This window comes from Anoplophora glabripennis, unplaced genomic scaffold, assembly GCF_000390285.2.
Source record: "Anoplophora glabripennis isolate ALB-LARVAE unplaced genomic scaffold, Agla_2.0 scaffold49, whole genome shotgun sequence".
Lineage (NCBI taxonomy): Eukaryota > Metazoa > Arthropoda > Insecta > Coleoptera > Cerambycidae > Anoplophora > Anoplophora glabripennis.
In genome coordinates, this window is record NW_019417201.1 from 1,447,990 (window position 1) to 1,461,069 (window position 13,080).

General features: G+C 33.7%; 1 protein-coding gene across 2 annotated transcripts in view; it reads left to right on the plus strand.

The window, feature by feature from the left end:
* The window catches only part of LOC108903866 (titin), a 121,590-nt gene extending 109,383 nt beyond the window's left edge, over nt 1-12,207 (plus strand). Inside the window, exons 6-8 of one of the 2 annotated variants that reach the window (XM_018706197.1) lie at nt 4,652-4,805; nt 7,332-10,081; nt 10,140-10,267. In XM_018706197.1, coding sequence (XP_018561713.1) covers nt 4,652-4,805; nt 7,332-10,081; nt 10,140-10,169 — 2,934 coding nt within the window. In that variant the 3' untranslated portion in view covers nt 10,170-10,267. Of the gene's footprint in view, nt 1-4,651; nt 4,806-7,331 lie in introns of both variants that reach the window. The other variant, XM_018706196.1, reaches the window with a different exon arrangement.
* Nucleotides 12,208-13,080: the final 873 nt, after the last annotated feature.

Here is a 13,080-nt window from a genome sequence, read left to right on the forward strand (position 1 = left end):
TAGAATTGTAGATATTCTTTATTATCAAATTTTCTTTCCAGTTTTGTATTTATGAGATTAGGGGTTTTTTTAGACAATAGCAGAAATATTATCAGTTGAGTAAAAATCATATACCCATTACTCGTATTTTCAGACGTATGATGGGGAAATGCAATTTAAAAAATATAATTTCGATAACATTTATTCTATTAATTAAATTGTTCTAACATAAATTCAATAAACTAAAATTAAGACGAGAATTCAAGAAATTAAATTTATTGCATTTTATTTTCCATCATAATTTGTATTGTAACAAGGCTTTTGAACATGTAATAATAAACAAGGTGTTCTAATTAAAATTTTGAAGTTGATTTCACGTGAAAAAATAATAAAATACAATTGGATGAATTGATTGATTGCAGTATAAACCACCAAATTGAATTTCCATTGCCGTAAACACTTTTGAGAGGAGATAGGTATTGCCTGTCTAAAATTTCGTGAGATATATGTTTTAAGCTTCTGCTAAATTCACATCCACAATTTCAATTTGACCCCCGAGAAATTTTTCTGCGAACGCCCATGGATCTTATTATATAACCGCTAAACTCAATGCACTGTACATTTGACAAAACTAAATCTATTAACAGATTTAATTGCCGTAATTTGCCAAACACGTGACAAAATATCAACGTTTAAATCTTACCGCAGTGTCATCAGGGTGATAAAATACGATGACAATAGGATTTTAAAAACAACGAGCTCCTGACGACTTAGGACTTAGGACTATGCTCATAGAGAACCTAAAACGATTACAATCCATCTGTTACATGCCTTATATGGTCTTAATAAGTTAAATCTGATAAGAAATATTTTAGCGCCACCAAAACTGCGTTGATAAATAGGTACTTATCTCCGTAACTTCGTCAGTTATTCTTATCAGTTAAGTTGAATTTCCGAGAATCTCGTAGAATTTCTTAAACTTTGAACGTAGGTATATATTGGGATCATAAATATTTGTACTTATGTACATCTCGGGTGATTTACAACGAATTAAATGGTATGGCGTAACAGATAAGATAAGAATTTTTTAGTTCTTAGAAAAATGATGCAAATGTATGTAATTGAATTGAGATTCATTCATGGGTGGAGTATGTAAAAGATAAATAAGAAGTTTCCGCAAATAATTTTTGCACTTCTTTGACTAAAGTGTATTCTAGTCTCTATTTTCAAGAAGTAAAGTTTGACTTACATTTCTTATGGGCTTTTAGGTACTTGTTACAACCCATTTAAAATATATATACAGGTTCGGAAAGTCCCCATGGTTGATCGGCCGTTACATGAGAGCGATAAAGTAAGTCATAGAAATCCGTGCGATAGAGAAGGGTGGCTGTAATGAAGGCGTCTCATAGTCACCGCCCAAATAAGATCCACTTCCACTTGTAATTCAGCGACCGGTGGTCATCTTTGTTTTCGTCGTTTGCCTTTTCTATAATAGATGTCACTACTTATACAATTCCGACTTCGGTATTCCGATATGTTAATACAATCCGTTAACAGAGGGCAGCACAACGCTGTTATTTAAGTATACTTTTTAAAATGACTTAAAAACCCCAAGAAATAAAGCAAAATTCCCTATTTCCCCAATTCCAAAAAAATCTCATCTTAGAGAAATTGTGCTGCCCTCTGTTAACGGATTGTATTAACATATCGGAATGCGGGAGTCGGAATTGTATAAGTAGTGACATCTATTAAAGAAAAGGCAAACGACGAAAACAAAGATGGAAGTGGATCTTATTTGTGGAAGGGCGAAACGGGCGGTGACTATGAGACGCCTTCATTATAGTCATCCTTCTCTATCGCACGGATTTCTATGATATACTTTCTCGCTCTCACGTAACGGCCGATGAACCATGGGGACTTTTCGAACCTGTATACATATCTCGCCTCCAGAAGGTCGTAGAGCAACGTTTTTTTTTAATTCCTGTAAAAATGCCAGCAATCGATTCCTATAATAGACATTAACGAAAAATGAAAATAGAAAAAGAAATTCAAGAAAAACGCGATCAAAAAATTTTTACTTTTTTCAGTCATTTTTGGACACTTGAAATGAATAAAATCGTTATCACTCATTTTTACCATGAAAGTACAACCCTTAAGGAAAAAATGATGAGCCCTGAGTCGTTTCTCTGCGACTATTCGTCGAGCAAAAAGAGGTCATTTCTGAGATGACCTTTATTTCGAAAAATCGAATAACTCGAAAAATTTTTAATTTAAAAAAAGACACGTTTTTGCTTGTCGAGGGCTACATTTACAGCAAGTAACAAGTTTCAAAATCTTAATTTGCAAGAGATACAGCAAAAACAAAAGAAGTCGATTTTGACGGTTTTTTCGATATATATATCTCGAAAAGTAATATAGCAATCGATATATCTAAAATACGAGTCGATAGGTTTTTTTAATAGCTACAACTTTCTTATTTCGATTATTTTCGATTGGAGTTCAAGTTTTTTTTTATTAGCGAAAAACTGTTTTTTTGACTTTTATGAAATTTTTAAGTTGACTTCGCCGTTTATGCGCCACAGGAAAAAAATATAATGTTTCTTAGATTTTTTTCCTATTTCGCCATATTTGTTCTTTCCATGTAGTATTTTTTGAAAATTTAACATTAGATTAATTGGGCTAAAATTTGGATATATTTTTCAAGGCCAAATAAGCTATCTTTTAGTCAAGCGGCAATATGCCAACTTGTTTCGTTCGGGAGATACGGTTTCGAAAATGCATATTTTTTTCAAGTGGCTGTTATTTTGAGCCAGATCATCCTATCGAAACGATTTTTTCAAAGTGTGCAGAATTGTATCAATCTTTTACCTTTTTCTTTCAGAACTCAAATTGCTTAAAACTTTCTGAGATAATTGAAAAAAAACGGAAAATAATCACTTTTTAAAAATTGGTTTTCTCAAAAACCCTACTCTTTATTTCCACCAAATTTGGATATGTTTTTCAAGGCCAAATAAGCTATCTTTTTGCCAAGCGGCAATATGTCACCCTGCTCCATTCGAGAGACAGTGTACAAAATGCATATTTTTTTCAAGGGGCCGTCATTTTGACCCAAATCATCATTTTTTTTAGAATTCAATTTGCTTTAAAACTTTGTGAGATAAATTAGAAAAACGGCAAAAAGTAGTTTTTTCAAAATTGATTTTCTCAAAAACCCCACCTTTTATTTTCACCAGGATATCTTTTAGCAGAGAGGCAATATACCAATGACAATTTTCAAAGACGATATTTCTACACGTTTAAGCCTTATGCGTTATGTCTAAGCTCGTATAAAAATAATTTTAAAACGGGAAATCATTTGTCAACGTAGAAATAAGTAAAAGAATCAGCATAAATCAACTTTCAATTTAGTACAAATGAAATAAAGTATATTATTTTATTAATTAATTACAGTAATTTACTCTTGTGAAATCACTATAATAGGTAGCAATAATAGTCACGAATATTAATCAAAATTTAACACTGATTGTGAGGTATTCATGTTTGTTTGTTTTTCTGTATTGAAGTTTCTACATTAGGTACATTTCCTTCAGCATCAATCTCTTAAGATAATCTTAATGAAATTTTTGCAGTTCCTCAGTTTTCAAAAGTAGGTAGGTACGTATTAATACTTTTGAAAACTGAAGAACTGCAAAATCGTATTTCCCGAACGAGCATGTTAGCATTTGCTGGCTAACAGATAGCTCTTATTTGGCCCTTAAAAACATATCCAAAGGTGAAAATAAAAGATGAGATTTTTGGGAAAATCAATTTTGAAAAAAATGACTTTTCGTTTTTTAAAGCAATTTGAATTCTGTTAAATTCTGAAAAAAAAAACAGGTAAAAGCTGATGACACTTTTTTCCGTTTTTCTCATTTATATCAGAACGTTTTAAAACAATTTGAATCCTGAAAAAAACAGTTAAAAGCTGATGAAATTCTGTACATTTTAAAAAAATGGATGATTTAGGCCAAAATGACACTTGAAATAAAATTGCATTTTCATTTTCGGAATAACGCCATCACGATGTAAATGACATGGCGCTACAGAGCTCCAAAAATTTTTTTCGGAAAAACAAAAAACACGGTTCTCGTAAAATTCAAAGTAGATTAACATCCCAAAGTTTCAAAAAATCGAAGAGCGATTTTTTTTAAGAAACAAATCGTCTCTTTTTATGGTACGTGTCTTTAGATCTGTCCTCTAGTCACGGACCCCCCTAAGTTCTTCTGATACTTTAGTTAGGCAATGCCAACAGTTAAATGAATCCTCTACATTTCTTATACAGGATGTTAAAATTATCATAGTACAAAATTAAGGTTAATACGGACACATCTTTAATGAAAAATGCCATCAGTACCACCGCAGACTAATAATAGGCCTAAATTATTATTTCTTCGCAGTGTCAGTATGCTCACAAAGTTGGCAGCCACTCATACGATTACAACAGTAATTAATTGCCTATACACACATATTTCGTATTCCGAAGTTACAAATAAAATTAATCGTTTTAAATTAACAGGTACAGCCGGGTGGTTATAATTAGAACAAAATTATATTTTTTACCCTAAAATTATGAATATGACAAAAGATAACAACGAGATTAAGTGTCTCTGAATAGGATTTGTGTTGTTTTCAGACGGAATCAACGAGTCCAAACAACGAAGAAGCTACTAGTCAGGACTTCAGCGGGGGCGAGGCTTCAAATAACGTTTCGGACTACAGCGGCCATCATCAGGTGTACAACATGGTTTATCCCGGGTATTACGTCAACGGAGTTTGCCCGCCGAACGGTAATACATCTATTTTATTAAGCAGTCCAATGTATAACCAAATATGACTTTTTATCTTATTATATAATTTTTATCAAGCATCAAGCAATCTGTGAACGATGATGAATTAAATACAAGTTATCCGATTTAGATAAGTAGGTTAATGATTAAAACAGAATTAATGAAACAAAATACACTGGCACATAAATTAAGGGATATTAATAAATAAACAAAATTTTGGGTGATTTTCAAAGAGCTGTAACTTAGAGGGAAATGGTTGTAGAGAATAAAAAAAAAGGAAATTGAAGCTTCAGGTGTCTAGTTTTCAGGCCTGCAGTTTACAATTTTTTAGCTTCAGCAGTTTTTGATGAGTAGTCATAAGAAAATCAATGGAAAAAAAAAATGTAAATTTTTGTTTTTTTTTTAAAGGCCTATGACCTCTAGGGGGTATTATAGGGGTAAACAAACTCGGATTCGGATTCAGTGACCCCTAAAACATAAGCACGAATTTTTTCAGATATTTTGGAGGTCATTTCTTGATTTGACCTTCAAATCACCTTGAACCGGACGTGATGGAGTTTAAATAACCTTGGATTCGCATTCAGTGACCTCAAAAACATTCAGACGATTTTTTTCAGATTTTTCAGACTGATTTTAACTTTTCTATCCAAAATACTTCATGAATGACCTTGAAATGACCTTGAATGACCTCTAGGGTGTATTTTAGGGGTAAACAAACCTCGGATTCGGGTTCAGTGCCCTCTAACACATAAGCATGAATCAAGAACGTTTTTTGATGAAGAAATTATGGATTATTATTAAAAAAAAACATTTTTAACTTTGAAAAATGAATAAAAAGTGAAAAATTGCATTGATTTTCAGCAAAACGACAAATTTAAACATTCCGGGTACTTGGAACAAAAAATCGCAGCGTTTTGAATTTATCAGGGTTTCTTTAGGACACTTTGAGGTTGAAAAGTTACAGTCGATATCTTTAGTTTGTACATTATTTGCAAAGTTATGTCAAGTTATTCAAATATCCCTAATTATGCAATTTTTTACCTTTCTTCTAACCAACATTTTCACTTTGAACACATTTTTTTTTATCAAAACCCCATAATTAGGACTTGTAGTACTTTGCAGTTTCCGGATTTTCTGTACAACCATTAAGTATTTCCCAAGTAATTGATTGCCAAAATCAAAAATGATTTTTTTGCTTTGATCGACGATAACTCGGCAGCAAATAATCGTACAAGACTCCAGAACCGCTCAAATTGAAGAGAATTAAACTATCTAAAAGAACTTTATGATGAAATTACCAAAAAAGTGTTTTAAGTCCACAGGCCTTTTTAAAAAAAGCAAAAATTTACAAATTTTTTTTTCCATTGATTTTCTTATGAATACTGCTGAAGCTAAAAAATTTTAAACTAGACACTTAAAGTTTCAATTTCCTTTTTATTTATTCTCTACGACCATTTCCCTCCAAGTTATAGCTCTGAAAATCACCCAAAATTTTGGGATTTTTTTAATATCCCTTAATTTCTGTGCCTAGTGTATATCAATCTGTGTCAAATTATTGTAGTGATGTAATTAATATTTTATTAATTTCCTTACAACAATCTCTTTGGCGTTGGCCACCACGTTCCCCCAGCCTGAATCCTCTTGATTGGATGTAAATTTTTGTAATTCTGTACAATATTTAGACAACTTAATATTTAGACAGATATACTCGTATTAAATTAAAAAATATTATAATATTATTTTATAATATTTTTATTTTAGTGCCAAAAGTCTTCAAGAGATGAATAAACTGTAGAAATCTTGGCCAAAAATTCGGAATATCATCGTTTTTACCATGAGAAGTCTTCTATACTATTTATACATTTAACACGGAAGGATAGAACCTAAACGTACAAAACAATCAGTCTTGTAGCGTGACATCTGCATTTTTGGCACTCTGACAGGACGGTTATATATCGCGACGTTCCAGTTGCGCTAGACCGATGAGGTGTCCCGAGATTTAACGCCATTCTCACCTACAACACTATCGTTTCTATTATCCTCAATATAATTGCCGCTGAAAAGCCTAATTTTAATTTTCTTGATGCGTTTTGTTAACTTACACGAAATTCTAATCCACTGGAACACTTAACGTGGGTCTCAACCTAGCGACATTTATCGCAAAAACAATTTCGCTGATTTCTCACTATTTTGTTAAAAATACACATCCAGTGATCCTAAGAGTATAATAGTTATATTAAACTGACTGATTATGTTCATTTTCCTTCCCACTATTGAACCACTACGATTTAGATCAGTTAAATTTTTATTAAAAATAACTGTTGTGTCCAGAAATAGCATCACCTATGATTGACAGATGTAAAAAATGAAAATGTCAAATAATTGCAGCTCTTTTGGTGCATAATTATAGATTAGAAACTTATTCCATCCCTATTTATAATGTCTTGCATTGTTTATACAAAAAGTAACTATTCAAAAGGAAACAGGGATTATATGTTACTAACAATGAATTTCTTCTTGTTGCAGATGCGGTAGATGGGCAGAATCAGACCGATCAGACTCGGAGAATTAAAAAGCGCAGGCGCAGAAAAACCTCAAAGTCCCAGACGGCCCATGATAGTTCCGAATACACAGAAGATGAAAATGACTCCTGTAATGAAGAAAGTCAGTCAAATGTCCAGGTGACGGAAGCTGTCTGTGAAACTGATAAAAAGACAGAGCAGAACGAAGAAACACCTGTGGAAAACGTAGAAAAACCCATTGAAGAGGTAGAAAAAGAAATGGAAGGAACAAAGAATGTGGAAACGAAAGATATCGAAGATAATCCTGAAGTTAAAGATGAGAGTAAGTTAGAAGTGGAGTCAGACAAGGTGGAATCGAAGGAGGAGGATGTGGAAATTTCAAAAGAAAGCCCTAACTGCACCCCACCAACCGAACCAGAAGTCCAGGAAGCAACCGAAAAGCCAGCAAACGAAGAAATCAGTACCGAAGTTCACCAAAGTCCATTAGAAACTAAACAAGATTCCACAATCGAACATCCACAGGATCCTCCTCCAGAACCAATTCCGCAAAAGTCTGAGCTGAAACCTGATGCCGAAGAATTTATTCCCAGAGCATACAGGAATAATGAAATTCCAATAAATCCAAATTTGCAATTCATAAAAGTACCTCCCAACTTCATTCCCATACCCATAGTACCACTAGGAGATTTCAATGGACAAAACTACAACCCAACGTTTATTCCTTCGGGTATACCAATTAACTTCCTACCTCCAGACCCGAAACTGTATCCCAACTTTGTTGGCTTTGTCCCAAATGCTCACTTTGTACCCAGAGCTGAGCCTGGAACTGAAGAAAATTGTACGAATGGTGAAGAATCCGTCACCAGCAACACTGAAGATGTTGCAGCTTGTGATAATTCTAGCACTGCCAATAATGAAAAGGAACACCATGTTGAAAAAGTTGCAGAGAAGACTTCAGTACAAAATGTAAATAACAAAACTATTGATATTGCAACTATCGTCTCCAAACTTGAGGAGGCTGCCAAAGAACAAGACAGCAAAGAAGCACAGAAGTTGAATCAGGAAGGTGAAGCAAGTCAGAGCAGCCCAAGAAGGAGATTTGACAACAAAAACAACAAAATGAACCAAAAGTACAAAAACATTCCTAATTACAGACGAAATAATTATAACAGTGCACAAAATTCACCTCAAAGGAATATTCATTCGTTTAAAGCAAACAATGAAGAATATAAAGAAATTAAACCTAAAGAAATAAACGGATTTATTTCAGAACAAAATCTGGATAAAGATCCTAACCTGTGTAACGGTACTCCAGCAATGGAGAGCAGACCCAATGTTCAAGAGCTGTCGTACATTAAAAGAAATTCCGAAAATAGAAGAAATTGGAAATTCCATGCTCCTCAAACAGGAAGTCCGAAATGGCAGCCCAACAGTCCTGTCAGAAATTACAGACCCATGCAGAACAATAAACCAATGGCAGAAAATAGCATTAGGGACTATAAATTTAATCAGCAAAGTAGAAACTATTCGGCAACAGTAAAGAATAAAACCACAACTCATCCAAACGAGCAGAAACCCTTCGACCGGCAAGTCAGTGAAAAACAAAAATATAACCAAAACAGTACAAGTGATGTGAAAAATGAAAAAACGAAAACTCCTACTCTTCAACCAAAGCAACCCAACCAGTGGATCTCTGTGTCAAGTAGGAAGAAACGCAAGAACAAAAATCCAGATGAATCCGAAGTTTCGTTTGAAGAAAATGACGATCATTCAGAAAGAGACTTGTTCGAAAAATACGATGTTAACCAGCTCGTAGATGTTGTACCACCAACGCAAGAAGAAGAAGAGATCATAAAAGTTCAAACAAAAGAAGAAATTGAAATTGGAGATATTATAAACACCATAACTCAAAATGAAGCGAGTCTTATAAATAACATGGAAAATATCTCATTAAACCTTATGATAAGATCAGTGGACGACATAGAAAAGGAACTAATTGTGAAAGATCCTGTTGAAACTGAAACTTTAACACCTGAAGCAGACATTATATTAAATGAAGAAGAAATAACTGAAGAAAAGTTAAAGATTGAATCGGTTGCAGTATCTAAAGTAAATTCTGCAGAACAAGAGGAAGTTGTTAAAGCTAAGAACAATAAAAAATCAAAGAAAGGGACACAGAAACCAACAACAAAAAGAGTCATTATAACAGATGTTGATTTGTCTATGCAATGTGAAGAAGTAAAGACACCTTCTTTGAAGAAAATAGTTACCAAAGTGACCGAACAATCTAATGAATCGGTAAAGGTTGTACCAACTGAAGAGAAAATTGAGAAACAAATAGAAGAGGAACCTCTGAAGAAAGACGAAGAAGAGGAAAAGAAAAAAGGCAAAAAGAAGAAGAAGAAGCCTAGTAAAACTACAATAGCAAGTAGTTTATCCAGTTCCAACACTACGATAAACAATATGGACGATTCATATGATTTCTTGTTGGATTCGGCACTGTCGCCTGAATCAGTGGAAAAGACCAACGTGGAAATATCTCAGGAATTAGACAAAATCATCCAGAAAGGAATGTACAGTAGTCTGGAGGAGAAAGTAAAATCCTTGAACATCGACGACAGCGATGGCTTCTTCAAGTCCGTGTTCAGCAACTTATCCAACATCAACCCGAGTGTTGATAAGAACGGCTTCAACAAAACACTGGACCTTACTAAAGCTCTACAAGACTCGAGATCGCTGTTCAGGCCCAGTTCGGTAAGTGAAGAAACTAATTCTCACAATAGGGATTTTAATAAACTATTACCTGATTTAGACTCACCGGATGAAGATGGAATTTTTTTAGAAAATACCAAGCTGACCGATACTCTTCAAGGCCAGATCGCGACAAATGACAAGCAAACTGAAGAAACACCGAACGAAGACACAAACGGACACTACGAACCTGGCGGTGAAATTAAAAATGAAGCTGAAGTTGAACTGAAAATATTATATCCAATCACAGAAGCCGTTAAGGAGTGGATGAGCAGGACTCGCGAAACAACGCCCGACGTTGAGATCCTGAAAAGCCCTGATGCCATTTACAAGGAATTTTGTGACAGCGCGAGTGAAACGGACACTGTAGTGAGTGACTCGACCGCTGTTGGTGATGAAGAAATCACAATTTTTACAAAAGACAGTGAATTAAATTCAGAAGAAGCAAGTATACAGCAACAAGACTTGATGGAATACTGGGAAAACGATTTTGGGGTTAGCGAATTGAAAAATCAAACTGGTGGCGAAAATGGCCCCATGTTGACGGATCAGAACAATCACATTGAACAGGGGGAAGATGTATTAGAAGTGTATGACAGTAAATATGGAAATAATGAGGATTATTTAAATCTGCAGAGAGAAATAAAGGAAAAAGTAAATAATTCAAATAACGCAAAGCACGGAAATTTGCCTTATAGAGCAATTTGTTGCAGTATCATGTGAAAATGCCTATAATAATACCTCTTACCCTTTACTAAAAATTGTACAACTGTTTTCACATTTAGGTATTTCCGACGTCACCTACCGAACGAAAAAGATTTTCAATTTTAAAACCTCTTAAAAAAATTTAAAACAGTATTAATACTTTTGAGAACCTACAAACATCTCCAAAAAAAAACTTTATAAGAAACATCGCGCACGTTTAAAGAAAAATTCCCATGTTTTTTTTATTATTGCTAAGGTACTGCTACGATGTAATAATAAATATTTGAATCATAATGTCCTCTTGCCAACTTAATTTGCCTTGTACTTAAATGTCAAACCAATTTCCCGACCTCGATGCCAAATTAAAAAATTGGTGCACTCGCATAAGATGACTTTATGATAATCTTCCACATAAAGTAACTGACCTGCGCTTTGGTCATTTTAAAGATCTGTATATTACTATAATTATGTTAACGCCTATCGGTAAATCGAAGACAGATATAATTATATTTTTGTGCAAGCAAAAATCTGTTAATTAATATCTAGATATTTTTTTTTACTTGACATAAACGGCATTGTTGTTGCATAATGCGGTTCCCGATTCGAAGAGCTCAAATTGTTATTACTGTTGATGATAGACGAATAAAAGTGTAGTCATTTTACTCGCATAGTACTGAATAATGGGTATTTGGAAAGGGCTGATTCCTACAAGTACGCATAGTAATCAAAAAATGATGATAATTTTGCCGTTTTTATCAGTTTCCAAATTTCTAAATTGTCCACAAAACTATCGTGCTTTTTTGATACATTCAGTACATATATGCGAATATCTATGTCAAGTAAAAATGCACATATGTAAACTTTAAGACGTAACTGTTTTTTTTTCGTTTTTTTTATTGTTAAATGTTCGTTAATATTGTTAAAATAGTGTATAAGGCTTGGTGGAAAACACTTTTTAATTATGTAGTGTCCCACCTCAATTATTAAGTACCTTAATCGAATTTTTATTTTAATTCACCATTTCATAGATTGTACTAAAATTTAGATGCCATGTTGCTCATTTCATATTTTCCTTGTTTTAATTTCTTTCTAGGCTTAGATTTAGGCATTTTATGAGTGTGTGTGGAATTTTTTACCTACCCCCCAATTAGGAAATATATCAAATTGGCTGAAAAGAAATTCCGCCAAATTAGCGATAATCGACAATATATCATTTGGGGGAAAATCATTTGTAATTATCATTAATCATATAAAAGACAAGTGGTATGCGTGTATTATCTATCTAGATATCCATTTTTGTTGAAAAATTGTATTTGTATGTACACATTTTGGTAATTTACATGTTTTCATAGTTTTGTTGTTAAATTGTTATTTTTGAGATTTGTGCCTTCGCGACATTTGTAAAATAAAGAAAAAATCTTAAATATTGTAGTTTTATTTACACTGATGCCATCAAAGTAATCATATAAAACAATTACCTTCAAACCAACATTATTTTTAATCCTGAAATTTTTCTTCAGGATCAGGACCACGTTGTCACGTTTTAATTGAAAAATTACTGATTATGTTTTCCTAATTCAAATATGTAGATACATTATCCACCACAGAAAATTCATTGCGAATTGTATATAGTAAATGCAGAGTATACATAGTTAAGCACCTACACAAATTTAAAAAAACTTACGTGATCCTCGAGTATTTCACAATTATTCACATTCACACCGTTTTTATAAATATTCCGCACAATTTTCACAGAGAAAAATGTTATATTGTCCAGCGCCATCTACTATTGGAACACAAGCTTAAAAACAGATGAAGGAGATTTTTAAAAAGAATGTTAATTTATCGACACAGAGCTTCTCCTTTTTCTTCTTCTTCTTCACTGTTTGGCGTATTCAAATATGTGAATTAAAAAACATCGTATCGTGGTCTAGAATTCAGTTCCTAGCGGGCAGCCGACCAGAGCACACGTGTTTTGTGAAAGGGAAGTGCAAGGAGCAAATTCTACCTGCCTTTATTAAGGCTACCTGGAAAGAATCCCTTTCTTTCCTTTTAATCACCGACCTAATCCCCGGCTTAAGCATAGACGCCGTCGGCATCTTTGTTACAGCACCTGTGCCGGGGTTATGCCCAGGTAAGTTTTTACTTATTTATCAGTTATTTTCATTACTTTAGAATACATTTCTTTAAAATTGCGACCCCCGACAAACAATATACCAGACAGACAAATACACCAAAAGACACGTACGCCCCCGTGAGGGGGCATCCCCACACGACTAACACTTACACACCTTCCC